The sequence below is a fragment of the Malaclemys terrapin genome, chromosome 3 (assembly GCF_027887155.1).
Source record: "Malaclemys terrapin pileata isolate rMalTer1 chromosome 3, rMalTer1.hap1, whole genome shotgun sequence".
Classification (NCBI taxonomy): domain Eukaryota; kingdom Metazoa; phylum Chordata; order Testudines; family Emydidae; genus Malaclemys; species Malaclemys terrapin.
Window position 1 is genome coordinate 46,060,524 of NC_071507.1, and position 14,567 is coordinate 46,075,090.

Sequence of the window (14,567 nt, forward strand, 5' to 3'; positions counted from 1 at the left end):
TGTTTTTGGTATTTTGTGTGCATGTGTAGATGTAGTTTGTCTTAAGCAAACTACTATTAAGCCATTTTCCTAGCAAGGGAAAGATAGATGTAAGTGTAAGATGAAGACACTGTGGGTAACCTGAATCAAGGATTAATAACTGTTCTCTCCTGGTAAATTGTGGAGAAGCAAATTAAGAATTAATGAGCATTTTTGCAATTGAGATGTCTTAAGTAAATTACCTTTGAAAAATAAATACCCAAAATGGACTTGATATGGTAACCACCCTGAACCTCCTTAACTCAATAGCATCTCAATTTGTAAGCATGCTCCCCCACCCCCCATACCGGGAAAATTTTAGAAATGTTTAAAATTTACATGTAAAAACAACTGCAGTATGGGAAATATCATACCCTTCTTGGTTTTAGTTCCCATGAAGCATTTAAACTGTTTCCCACTCCATCAGACCCCATCATATTCTCATGTCTTCTCTGCATGCTATTTATCTTCACATGCTGTTAAGCTGCACACCTGCATTGGTTTTGTCATCAAACCCCACCAATGCAGCTCTTAACCTTCTACTTACATTACATATATTGACATTTTGATAGCAATGAAATAGATGCTTCTTTATACCAGGAATTGAATAAAACTATCTATTTGTATGCAAAATCTTTCACAGGTAGGGCCCTACCAAATTCATGGACATGAAAAACACGGCACGGACCGTGAAATCTGGTCTTTTGTGTGCTTTTACCCTATATTATACAAATTCCATGGGGGAGACCAGCGTTTCTCAAATTGGGGGTCCTGACCCAAAAGGGAGTTGCAGCGGGGGGTCACAAGGTTATTTTAGGGGGGGGGGGTCACAGTATTGCCACTCTTACTTCTGAGCTGCTTTCAGAGCTGGGCAGCCAGAGAGCTGCAGCTGTTGGCCGGGCGCTCAGCTTTGAAGGCAGCACACCAGCAGCAGCAACGCAGAAATAAGGGTAGTAATACCATACCATGCCACGCCACCCTTACTTCTGTGTTGCTGGCTGCAGAGCTGGGTGGCCAGACAGTAGTGGCTGCTGACTGAGGGCCCAGCTCTGAAGGTAGCAACGCAGAAGTAAGGGTGGCAATACCATACCATGCCATATTACTTCTGTGCTGCTACTGGTGGAGGTGCTGTCTTCAGAGCTGGGCTCCTGACCAACAAACGCTGCTGTCTAGCTGCTCAGCTCTGAAGACAGCACCAGCAGCAGTGTAGAAGTAAGGGTAGCAGTACCACAACCCCCCTTACAATAACCTTGCAACCCCACTCTCCACAACTCCTTTTTGGGTCAGGACCCCTAAAATTACAAGATCCTGAAATCTCAGATTTAAATAGCTGAAATCATGAAATTTACCATTTTTAAAATCCTATGACCATGAAATTGACCAAAATGGACCATGAATTTGGTATGGCCCTAGTCATAGGAGCTGATCTTCCAAACTGGTGCATACAGGCAGATCCCATGCACCCTTGTGAAGCCCTATTGTCTTAAAGGGACTCTGCAATGGGCTCAGGGCCCTGCCTACACAGAGCAGCTTGCAGGATGAGGGTCATGTTTTGTAGTGCCTCAGAAAGCACTTCAAAGTGAGTCACTCATAAGCTACAGTGAATAGAAAAGGTTTATTTTTATGTACATAATTTATGTAGTGCCTGTCACTGAAAATGCACCTTGCTGCTGTACAAGAATATAAATGAAGTGTCTAATAATCCATCCTTCCTCCTTGAGACACTTTACTTCCTCATCAGGAAGATATTATCAGGAAGCTCTGACCCCTTCCCTCTTCCTCATACCCAAACTCTGTTCCTCCTCTTCTACTAGCGCACCACGACCCCCTTCTGACAACAAACTTCATTGCACCACGACCCCCTTCTGATAACAAAAATTACTACATGACCCCAGGAGGGGGGGACCAAAGCCCGAGCCCCTCCCATGCACCCAAGGGCTTCAGGCCCAGATGAGGGGAGCCTGTAATCTGAGCCCCACCACCCAGGCTTCAGCTTTGGCCCAGCAAGTCTAACACCAGCCCTGGCAGCCCCGTTAAAACGTGGTCGAGACCCACTTCGGAGTTCTGACCCACAGTTTGAGAACCGCTGTACTAGAGGTATATAAAACTAGTCAGGGATGACCCACGCCTGCTGACAGTGGGAGGGGGACAGTGAGGGCAGCCAGCTTCAGCAGTGTTACTTAGCATGCTCAGTCCGTGTAACCATACTCCGTACAAGCCAAGCAGCAAATGGCCATGTGACCCTGCATGCCCCTCATACATTGCCTCTGAAACTAGCATTAGAAAATTGGTGGAGCCAAATGGCCAGAGGAGGGACTAGATCAGGGGTCGGCAACCTTCGGAACACCAGGATAATCCACTGGCGGGCCATGAGACATTTTGTTTACATTGACCGTCTGCAGGCACGGCCCCTCGCCGCTCCCAGTGGCTCAGTTCCCACAGCTCCCGGCCAATGGAAGTTGCGAGAACGGTGAACCGCGGCCACTGCGAGCTGCGGGGTCCGTGCCTGCGGGTCAACGTAAACAGAATGTCTCATGGCCCGCCAGCGGGCTACCCTGATGGGCCGTGTGCTGAAGGTTGCCAACCCCTGAACTAGATGATCTAATGCACACATCTCAGACAGTGGTGCTATGATTTATAACATACACCATGGTATTGGAACATAATATCACAGCATTGCGTCAAAGAAGATGATCCTACTGGGAGAAGTTCTAAAGCTGTACACCAAAGTGCAGAATGTATCTGAAATTTGTACTCTAAAACCCCAAGTGTTTAAAAATCGTCAGACAACACCCTCTCCTCCTCCCCCCCAGAATCATGAGATTTTTAACAATAATAAATTTGTGATTCTTATTATTTTCCTTCTGGTTCGGAATGTTTAGGGTTCATGTTTTCAAGCTTTTCTCTGCAATCCTGGGGGGTGGGAACTTAGATCTTTTAAAAATGAAAGCTGAGGTTCTCACCTGATTCCAGGACTCCAGGAGCTGGAGCTGTAAGAAAAGCATCAAATATTGTGTGATTCACAATAACATGGTTAAGGCTCCGGTGCAACTGTTAAGCCTCCAGTGCAAACAATGAACACTAGCAGGTGGCAGAGTAAAGTCACCCAATCCCCAGGCATTTCTGGACAAGGTAAGTCACTGAGGATAAACATTAGGCTTAGAGGCACCCTCTGACCTCAGGTATCAGAGTGGTAGCAGCCAGACAGGGCCATGGGGGGCATAGGGTTTTCTTAGTTACTAGTCACCATTCCCCTGTTGCAATCAAATCGCACATTAAAATAAAGGCCTTTGCAGTGTGCCCAGAGCAAAGATGGCTACCAAGCTACAGCCCTGGCCTCTATGCCCGGCTTCAGCCTTAATCAAGATGGCCCCCAGCCTCATGCCCGTAATCAAGATGGCCGTCCAACAGTCAAGAAACGGAGCCACTGCCCTAAACAAAAATGGCCGCTCAGCTTCGGCGTTCTGACTTGGTCATAGTCCCTTAACAGAAATGGCCTCCTGGAACGCTTCGTAGTGGGGCGAGGCGGTAGAACTACGACTCCCATGGCCCAATGCGTGCCGCCTGGGTGCAGAGCGGGCCGCCTGGCGGCGATGGAAGCGTGGCGCTGTGTGAGGAGGGGGTGCAGCCGGTCAGTGCGGAAGGCGGCCTGGAGGCCGAGGCCGGGCCCGGGGTGGGGGGAAGGAGGTGGTGGTGCTCTACGATGACCCCCAGTGGGGGAGCGATGTAGGGACCAGAGGAGCTCCCTGGAGCGGCTAGTGAGGCGCCCTGTCTGGAGGTAAACACGGACCGGCGAGGGGGGCCTAGGCCTGAGGGGCAGGGGCGCTAAGGTGGCGGGCGGGTGTTGGGGGCGGGCTGGCCCGGACGGAAGGGCAGGAGAGGCGGGCCCAGTGGAGTGGGGAGCAATGGGAGAGGGGGCGCGCTGTCCCCGTGGTAGGGGCACGCAGTGATACTTTCCCACATGGTCCACGTTTGAGGAACTGCCATTAACAATCTCTGGTTTGAGTATCTAAATGCTTTAGTTTGTGTTGTATGCACTTTGCAACTCTGTAAATAATTCGTTCTACTTCAAAATAAATTGAGTGAGAGTTAAAGATTAAAACTCCGGGGTGCTGTTCCATATAAGTACCTAATGGCATCACACACAGCAACACCTAGTTATTTTGGGGAAATACATATTTATCCCAATAAAGTAGAGCTGCAGACTTTGAATGAGAGCAGCAAATCATAGGCAGATAACTTACCTATTTAAATCAGTTGAACTGTGTTTAAAATATATATAGAGAAAGATAAATATATTTAAGAAAGGTAATCTAAATGTTAAAATCATGAGTTCAGAAGAATAATTTTATTTCACTACACATCTCTCACTACTTGTGATAAACAGTTGAGTGAAATTATTTAATAGTGGGACCCAGCAAAATATTTTAGGTGTCTTAACCAACACAAGAGCTGAAGTTTTTAATGTATTTTTCCAGTGACACAGTTAGCCTGTTATGAAAGTATCATTACATTAGTGAGACAATATGGTTTCAAGTCAATGGTGTCTCTGCAATTTCATGAGCAGCAACTTGACAGTAACTTTAACTGACCTAACTTTAATTATGCGTATCTAATGCCATACCAAAAACTGGAAGACCGCTCATAAATGCAAGCAAATGCTTAAAACTAAACTGCAGTGGGAAATTTGAAAGTGAATGAAGATCATGTTTATATGTTAAATGTCCCTAACTAGAATTTGGATTGGAGGCATACAGGTCATAAAATTGAATCAAGCACAGTTTTGCACTTCTTTGTAATTCACCTGTGGTTTCCCAAACAGGAAAACATTTCATTAAAAAATGTATGGCTTTAAGAGGCTTTAAATTTGAACTATGAACAAAATCTAATCTGAGTGATTATAAAACAAGCGTTCTAAGAACTCATCACAAAGGATCGGTACTGAGACCAGTGTTGTTCTACACGTTCATAAATGATCTGGAAAAAGGCATACACAGTGAGGTGGCAAAATTTGCAGATGATATGAAATTACTCAAGGTAGTTATGTCCAAAGTAGGGCTGTCAAACGATTAAGAAGATTAACTTCTAGGCGCTAAACTTTTACATTGTTTTATTTTTTTGAACGCAGTTTTTTTTGTACATAATTCTACATTTGTAATTTCAACTTTCATGATAGAGAGTGCACTACAGTACTTGTATGAGGTGAATTGAAAAATACTATTTCTTTTATCATTTTTACAGTGCAAATATTTGTAATAAAATAATATAAAGTGAGCACTGTACGCTTTGTATTGTGTTGCAATAGAATCAATATATTTAAAAATGTAGAAAAACATCCAAAATAGTTAAACGATAGAATACCAACTGAAATTAACAGTGAAATTAATCACGATTAATTTTTTTTAGTTAATCCCATGAGATAACTGTGATTAATTGACAGCCCTATCCAAAGCATACTGTGAAGATTTACAGAGGGATCTCACAAAACTGTGAGACTGGGCAATAAAATGGCAGATGAAATTCAATGTTGAGAAATGCAAAGTAGCACATCAAAAAACATCATCTGAACTATGCGTACAAAATGATGGGGTCTGAATTAGCTGTTACCACTCAAGACAGATATCTTGGAGTCATTGTGGCTAGTTCTCTGAAAACACCTGCTCAAGCTGCAGCCGCAGCAGCCAAAAAAGCTAATAATGTTAGGAACAATTAGGAAAGGGATACATAATAAGATAGAAAGTATCATAATGCCACTATATAAATCCATGGTACGCCCACACCTTGAACACTGTGTGTAGTTCTAGTGATCGCATCTCAAAAAAGATTATTAGAATTGTAAAAGGTGCAGCAAAGGACAACAAAAATATTAAGGGTATGGAACAGCTTTCATATGAGGAGAGATTAAAAAGATTAGGACTTTTCATCTTGAAAAGAGGCAACTAAGAAGGGATATGATGGTCTATAAAATCATGACTAGTGTAGAGAAAGTGATTAAGGAAGTGACATTTTCTCCTTCATGTAACACAAAAACCAGGGGTCACCCGATTAAATTATTAGGCAGCAGGTTTAAAACAAACAAAAGGAAGCACTTATTTACAAATACAATCATCCTGTGTTGCCAGGGGATGTTGTAAAGGCCAAAACTATAATGGGGTTCAAAAAAGAATTAGACAAGTGCTTGGAGGATAGGTTCATCAATGGCTATTAGCCAAGATGGTCAGGGATGCAACCCCATGCTCTGTGTCCCTAGGCTCTGATTGCCAGAAGCTGGGAAGGGTGTCAGGGGATGGATCACTTGATGCTTGCCTGTTCTGGCCTTTCCCTCTGAAGTACCTGCTATTGGCCACTGTTGGAAGACCGGACCAGCCTAGATGAACTATTAGTCTGACCCGGTATGGCTGTTCTTATGTTCTTAAAGTGCTATAAGTGTGAAGGGTTATACAAATCAGTAGCAGAGGTGGGGCTAGAACTTAGAACTGTCTAGCTCCCAGCTTTGTGCTTAACTCAGTAGACATGTGGCTTTTTGTAAGCCTCTAGCACATTTTAAAAAAATCACAAGTGTGGCTTATTGAGTGTAAGTGGATCTCTGATTCTTTGCAAATTCCCTCTATAATGAAAAAAAATCATACAAAATGTCCTCAAAAAATCTTGAAACTTTGTAAAATTGCTCCAATTGTGCTGTTTTGTACAGACAAAAATAGGTAAATTGTCAGAAGATGTTTTTTCTGATCATTCTTTACCCAGCTGTAGTTGATTTCAGTTTTTTGTTTTAAGACACCTGTCCACATATCTTGGTACAGTAAAGTAATTGAGTATAAAAGGCAGTTTAAAAATAAGTGAATTATCTGTCCAAGATAATTTAAACTGAGAATAATAATAAACCCATTCCACTAGCCTGCAGTCTTGAACTTTTACCAAGAGAACCTTTAATGGGGAAAAAAAATTAAATATTTTCAAGCCTTTTTATGTATTAAAAAAAGACACAGGCTCAGTCTCTCTCTTCTCTTCCCTGCCCCCCCACCTTCACCCCCTTATTTATTAGCATGTCACCTCCTTAGATTCAAAATTTAGTTTTAAAGAGCAACAGACCATTTAGAAAAATTAAACCTCTTTGTGGTGGTAAAGAGCCAAATATGCTATATAGAGGAAACCCACTTCTGAATATTTTCAGTGACAGCTTTTCTTTTCTACAGGAAACTTCTACACTGAAGTGTGTGGTATAAGAACCTGTATAGGATAGATGATGTCCCAGCATACTAAAATACTGTACCTACCTTCTGAGCTTTCTCATTAGTACTCCTCATACAGGAACTGAATGAAAAACCGTAATCAAATCTGAAAAAAGTTATAACATGGCTTGTTAGTCTATTTTTCTTTTAAATAGGCCAACTGTTTAAATTGTAACTGAAGGAAGTGGTGACAGGTTTATAAAAAGTGATTGGATCTGATAATCACATTCTTATTCTGTGCATCCAAGCTTCTGAGTGAGTTCTAAATGGAAAATGTTATTTCCCACTATCTTTATATAAATCAGTATATGGGGAAGAAATATCCTATAAGAAATCACCATCAGCAACCTAGGAAAAATTGTACCTGCGGACAGTAGTCTGCATCTCTTGTTCTGTAAGCAGACTTAGTTGAATAAAGAGCAGTATGCTTTTAAGTAATATATTCTTCTGTTGTAGACACCCCATGCTTCCCCGTCACATGCAGAGGCTGGGCAGAGATTGGGTTGCCCACTGGGATAGCCCTCAAAGATTCTGCTGGAACAGTCGTATCTCCAATTCTATAAGGTGGGCTGATCACTATTCTTGGGCTCCGTATTTCAGCACTGCTGATTTTACAGTGAATTGGAGACCGCCTCACTTTTTTGGGCCTTGGAGACCGCCTCACTTTTTTGGGCCTTGGAGACCGCCTCACTTTTTTGGGCCTTGGAGACCGCCTCAGTACTGGAACTGGCAACCTGATAACTTCACACACAACTCTTCTTTTCATCTCTCAAATCCTAATATGAAATCCGAGGGAGATGAACCTTCTTCAAAAAGGAGAAGACACAGTGGTCAGAATGATGTTTGCAGTCCTAATGAAGAAATTAGCAGCTCTAATCAGAATGAAGCAGTCTGTCTTTCTACTCCACCAAAAAATGAAAAAGAAAATACTGCAAACACAAGAGGTAAAAATGGTGTTTGCTATTTCTGTAGTGTTTTCTTTATATATTTAACAGGCTTTAAGTACCATTTTGTAGCGCCCTCTGTATTCCACCTCTTTGCTGGCAACTATACCAGGAGGGTGTTGGTTTTTAAAAGGTATTACAAATGTCAAGTACTGTAATGTATAGCTTTAAACTGTTTTGATTTTGTGCTCTCAAAAACCCTAATCTGGCAGACAGAGCTGAGCTCCTGCTGTTTGAAAAAGTCAGGGTGGCTCTTATTATTTGAAGTGGCACCACCAAGAGGTCATATTTGGTTTTGCCATTTATTTTGATAAATTATAATTTCAGCAGGCCTTGCTGCCGTTTTCTTTACCTATCTGAACATGAATCAAGTGCACCTATGCAGATAGTGCAGTAAGATATGCACAATTTCTCAACTCAAAACAATGTGGTCTATTCAATTCAAATCTTATCAGGTCTAAGTGAGAATCACTGCATCGGCAGTAGAATTATTTATGAACAGGGAGCCAGAATGCTTAATTATTTAAACATGCTTGACGCTAAGAGCACAGTGAGGTCTTCTGCAGCAACTATTGTCTCTCAATACTTTGACTTTAACATACTTCTCCTAAATTGTCCCCAACTGTTTGCTTAAGAACTTTTTTTTTTTACATAATCTGATTCTGGGACTTGTTTGACATTGTGAATGGCTTTTTTTTTTTTTTTTTTTTTTTTTAAGGGGTGAAGGGAGGCAAAAGAAAAATCATCTCATTTATCTAATCTACCCTTGCCCAGTTTAGTGTCTGTATTCTGACCCAGCAGCAGGAACTTCTAAGTTTTGTTGCTGCTTCTGATGCCTTGAATTTTCTTTATACCTCCCTCCACCCAAAGAAGCACGTCTGTTCTCTTCTCTAATGGACTCCTTTCGGATACCAGCGTCTGGTGCTACCAGGAGAAATTGGTGGTAGCTATAAATGCCAAGAGGCTTCAATCAGACTTCATAGGCTGCATTGTGCTTGGTAGTATACATATTTAATTTAATAAAGGAATAAACAATTATGCTGTATATAAAATATGTTCAGTGACACTCCCCACCTGCCCAGTTCTCGGCAAGAAATTTTGGTATGGGGTCTAGACTTTTTTTGGAGACGAAAAATATCAGGCCTGTCTGGAAAATGTAGTCCTTGTCCAAATAACTTAGTCTAGCTCCCCCGTCCTGCAAGCTTCCCAACACAAGCAGGTCCTTGTGCCTGTTTGGAGCGTCATTGACTTCAGTAGGGTTCTTCATGAATGTAAGAGTGCCTACATAAAGCATCTTGCAGAATTAAGTCCTATACAGGCAGTCCTCGGACTTCACGACTCAATTGCTTCCTGAAAATTGCATCATAAGTCGGAACTCGGAACCACAATCTACTCCATTGTAGGACCGAGTGTTGTAAAGTCGAAACCTGTGGTCATAAGTCGAATCAGGATGTCAATTCAGAAACATGCTGAGAAAGAGGGACGATCCTTGAGTTATCTTAAGTGCCTATACACAAATGCAAGAAGCCTGGGAAACAAGCAGGGAGAACTGGAAGTCCTGGCACAGTCAGGGAACTATGATGTGATTGGAATAACAGAGACTTGGTGGGATAACTCACATGACTGGAGTACTGTCATGGATGGATATAAACTGTTCAGGAAGGACAGGCAGGGCAGAAAAGGTGGGGGAGTTGCGTTGTATGTAAGAGAGGAGTATGACTGCTCAGAGCTCCGGTATGATACTGCAGAAAAACCTGAGAGTCTCTGGATAAAGTTGAGAAGTGTGAGCAACAAGGGTGATGTCGTGGTTGGAGTCTGCTATAGACCACCAGACCAGGGGGATGAGGTGGACGAGGCTTTCTTCTGGCAACTAGCAGAAGTTGCTAGATCACAGGCCCTGGTTCTCATGGGAGACTTTAATCACCCTGATATCTGCTGGGAGAGCAATACAGCGGTGCACAGGCAATCCAGGAAATTTTTGGAAAGTGTAGGGGACAATTTCCTGGTGCAAGTGCTGGAGGAACCAACTAGGGGCAAAACTTTTCTTGACCTGCTGCTCACAAACAGGGAAGAACTAGTAGGGGAAGCAAAAGTGGATGGGAACCTGGGAGGCAGTGACCATGAGATGGTCGAGTTCAGGATCCTGACACAAGGAAGAAAGGAGAGCAGCAGAATACGGACCCTGGACTTCAGAAAAGCAGACTTTGACTCCCTCAGGGAACAGATGGGCAGGATCCCCTGGGAGAATAACATGAAGGGCAAAGGGGTCCAGGAGAGCTGGCTGTATTTTAAAGAATCCTTATTGAGGTTGCAGGAACAAACCATCCCGATGTGTAGAAAGAACAGTAAATATGGCAGGCGACCAGCTTGGCTAAACAGTGAAATCCTTGCTGATCTTAAACGCAAAAAAGAGGCTTATAAGGAGTGGAAGATTGGACAAATGACCAGGGAGGAGTATAAAAATATTGCTCAGGCGTGCAGGAGTGAAATCAGGAAGGCCAAATCACACTTGGAGTTGCAGTTAGCAAGAGATGTTAAGAGTAACAAGAAGGGTTTCTTCAGGTATGTTAGCAACAAGAAGAAAATCAAGGAAAGTGTGGGCCCCTTACTGAATGAGGGAGGCAACCTAGTGACCGAGGATGTGGAAAAAGCTAATGTACTCAATGATTTTTTTGCCTCTGTCTTCACGCACAAGGTCAGCTCCCAGATTGCTGCACTGGGCAGTACAGCATGGGGAGAAGGTGACCAACCCTCTGTGGAGAAAGAAGTGGTTCGGGACTATTTAGAAAAACTGGACGTGCACAAGTCCATGGGGCCGGATGCGCTGCATCCGAGGGTGCTAAAGGAGTTGGCGGGTGAGATTGCAGAGCCATTAGCCATTATTTTTGAAAACTCATGGCGATCGGGGGAGGTCCCAGATGACTGGAAAAAGGCTAATGTAGTGCCCATCTTTAAAAAAGGGAAGAAGGAGGATCCGGGGAACTACAGGCCAGTCAGCCTCACCTCAGTCCCTGGAAAAATCATGGAGCAGGTCCTCAAGGAATCAATTATGAAACATTTAGAGGACAGGAAAGTGATCAGGAACAGTCAGCATGGATTCACGAAGGGGAAGTCGTGCCTGACTAACCTAATTGCCTTCTATGATGAGATAACTGGCTCTGTGGATGAGGGGAAAGCAGTGGATGTCTTATTTCTTGACTTTAGCAAAGCTTTTGATACTGTTTCCCACAGTATTCTTGCCACCAAGTTAAAGAAGTATGGGCTGGATGAATGGACTGTAAGGTGGATAGAAAGCTGGCTAGATCGTCGGGCTCAACGGGTAGTGATCAATGGCTCCATGTCTAGTTGGCAGCTGGTTTCAAGTGGAGTGCCCCAAGGGTCGGTCCTGGGGCCGGTTTTGTTTAATATCTTTATTAATGATCTGGAGGATGGTGTGGACTGCACTCTCAGCAAGTTTGCAGATGACACTAAACTAGGAGGCGTGGTAGATACACTAGAGGGTAGGGATCGGATACAGAGGGACCTAGACAAATTAGAGGATTGGGCAGAAAAAAACCTGATGAGGTTCAACAAGGACAAGTGCAGAGTCCTGCACTTAGGACGGAAGAATCCCATACACTGCTACAGACTAGGGACCGAATGGCTAGGTAGCAGTTCTGCTGAAAAGGACCTAGGGGTCACAGTGGACGAGAAGCTGGATATGAGTCAACAGTGTGCTCTTGTTGCCAAGAAGGCTAACGGCATTTTGGGCTGTATAAGTAGGGGCATTGCCAGCAGATCGAGGAACGTGATCGTTCCCCTTTATTCGACATTGGTGAGGCCTCATCTGGAATACTGTGTCCAGTTTTGGTCCCCACACTACAAGAAGGATGTGGAAAAATTGGAAAGAGTCCAGCGGAGGGCAACAAAAATGATTAGGGGTCTGGAGCACATGACTTATGAGGAGAGGCTGAGAGAACTGGGATTGTTTAGTCTCCAGAAGAGAAGAATGAGGGGGGATTTGATAGCAGCCTTCAACTACCTGAAGGGGGGTTCCAAAGAGGATGGAGCTCGGCTGTTCTCAGTGGTGGCAGATGACAGAACAAGGAGCAATGGTCTCAAGTTGCAGTGGGGGAGGTCCAGGTTGGATATCAGGAAAAACTATTTCACTAGGAGGGTGGTGAAACACTGGAATGCGTTACCTAGGGAGGTGGTGGAGTCTCCTTCCTTGGAGGTTTTTAAGGCCCGGCTTGACAAAGCCCTGGCTGGGATGATTTAGCTGGGAATTGGTCCTGCTTTGAGCAGGGGGTTGGACTAGATGACCTCTTGAGGTCCCTTCCAACTCTGATATTCTATGATTCTATGATTCTATGAAACATCATAAATGCTAGGTTTCAGAGTAGCAGCCATGTTAGTCTGTATCTGCAAAAAGAACAGGAGTACTTGTGGCACCTTAGAGACTAACAAATTTATTAGAGCATAAGCTTTTGTGGGCTACAGCCCACTTCTTCGGGCTGTAACCCACGAAAGCTTATGCTCTAATAAATTTGTTAGTCTCTAAGGTGCCACAGGTACTCCTGTTCTTTTTGTCATAAATGCTGTTTATCGTAGGTCAAATGTCGTAAAGTCGAGGACTGCCTGGAAAGGCAAGTGACTTGCAATGGCTCTGGGGAAGAGGGATAAAATTACTTATACAAAACAAGCAAATGTATGTTAAATTTTAGATATGTATCAGCTATCTGGAACTGACCCTTCACCTAGACATCTTAAGTTAGTTGACTTCTTGCAGGAGTCTCAGCAATGGGATTTGAAGGAGAGGATAGTGGTCTCACAGATCAGCTCAAGGAGGACATTCTGTGCACAAGAATGGCATCAGAGAAGCAGACATGGGAGTGTCATCTGGGCCATCAGTGGTAGAGCACAGGGCATAGGAAAAGAAGTGATAAGTAATGAGCATCTGATTAGGGAGGAACACAGTTGTGAAGGCCCTTAAATGTGAGGATCAGAGATTTAAACTTAGTAGGGTGGAAAAAGGAGTCGGTGGAGGGATTCAGAAAGTGGAATGACATGCAAAAAGAGGAGTGATCAATGGGCAGTGCCCCTCCTTTAGTACCTTAGCATGTGCAACTTCTCTCCACTCCTCTGAGGATGTGGAGTCCCAGTGATGGAATGTATTCTCTCTGGAAAGTCCTTCAGATTGCTGAGAAGATTCTGGGTGATACCTCCCTATACTGTCTTTCAGTTTGGAAGTGGCAGTTGTGTGTGTGGGGAAAAATGTCAAGAATTCAATTAATGTCTACTTTGGCAGGGAGGTAATTTTGTCACTGTGCTTAATCACAGAAGACCCTTAGGATTTAGAATGGAATAGCCCAAATACAGTTAAATAGCAGAGGTGGGACAGCCACTGGCATAAATATTTAATTGGTGCATAGTTCAGGTATCTGTCTTCCATCTACCTTTCAAGGGAGTAAGAGGCATAATTGTCATACAATACATCTTTGGCCTCAGGCTGTGTATAAACTTACATGGAAATAGTCAAAATATACTTGTATCTCAAGTAGTTGAACTGAATAGTTTTCATTAAAAATGGTCAATGCTTCCCAGGGGTATACTCATCCCTGCAGGATTCCCTTAGGCCTGATCTACACTAAAAAGTTAGGTTGAAGGAAGCCATCTTAAGTCAACCTGCTAATGTATGTCTAAACTACCGGGTCCTTTACGCTGACTTAAGTCGCCTCTAATGTCAACTTCTGTAATCCACCTCTGCGAGAGGCGTAGCACTTAATTCACGAGGTAGTGCAGACGCAGCATTGTGTAATTCGACTTAATTGGCCTCCAGGTGGTGTCCCACAATGCTCATCTGTGACCGCTGTGGAGATCATTCTCAACTCTGCTGCACTGCAGCCAGGTACACAGTAAACAGCCCCTCCCCGGCTAAAGCTCTGGGAATTTTTGATTTCCCATTTCCTGTTTGATCAGCATTGGGAGCGTGCCAGCGTGAGCACAGCTGATCATGGAGACTACACGCCCCAAACGTGCTCCAGCCTGGTCTGCACAGGAGGTGGTGGATCTCATCGCTGTGTGGGGAGAAGAGTCTGTGCAGGCAGAGCTCCTATCCAGCAGAAGAAATGCTGACATCTATGCAAAGATCGCTCGTGGAATGGGGGAGAAGGGCTACACGAGGGACACTCAGCACTGCCATGTGAAAATAAAAAAACTTCGCCAAGCGTACCAGAAGGCAAGGGAGGTGAACAGTCATTCTGGTGCTGAACCCCACATATGCGGGCTCTACAACGAGCTGCATGCGATTCTCAGGGGTGACCCTACCAGCATCCTCACAAGTAAGTGGACACCTCACAGATGTGAGTCTAGGGACAACAAGAAGGACGATTTGGTG

At 43.8% G+C, this 14,567-nt stretch overlaps 1 protein-coding gene across 4 annotated transcripts in view; it reads left to right on the forward strand.

Moving 5' to 3' along the window:
* The first annotated feature begins 3,563 nt into the window (after positions 1 to 3,563).
* Positions 3,564 to 14,567, forward strand: part of ANGEL2 (angel homolog 2) — a 42,420-nt gene continuing 31,416 nt past the window's right edge. Inside the window, exons 1-3 of one of the 4 annotated variants that reach the window (XM_054022370.1) lie at positions 3,635 to 3,649; positions 6,269 to 6,410; positions 7,704 to 8,191. In XM_054022370.1, the coding sequence (XP_053878345.1) occupies positions 7,711 to 8,191 (481 nt within the window). In that variant the 5' untranslated portion in view covers positions 3,635 to 3,649; positions 6,269 to 6,410; positions 7,704 to 7,710. The other 3 variants (XM_054022369.1, XM_054022367.1, XM_054022368.1) reach the window with 3 other exon arrangements.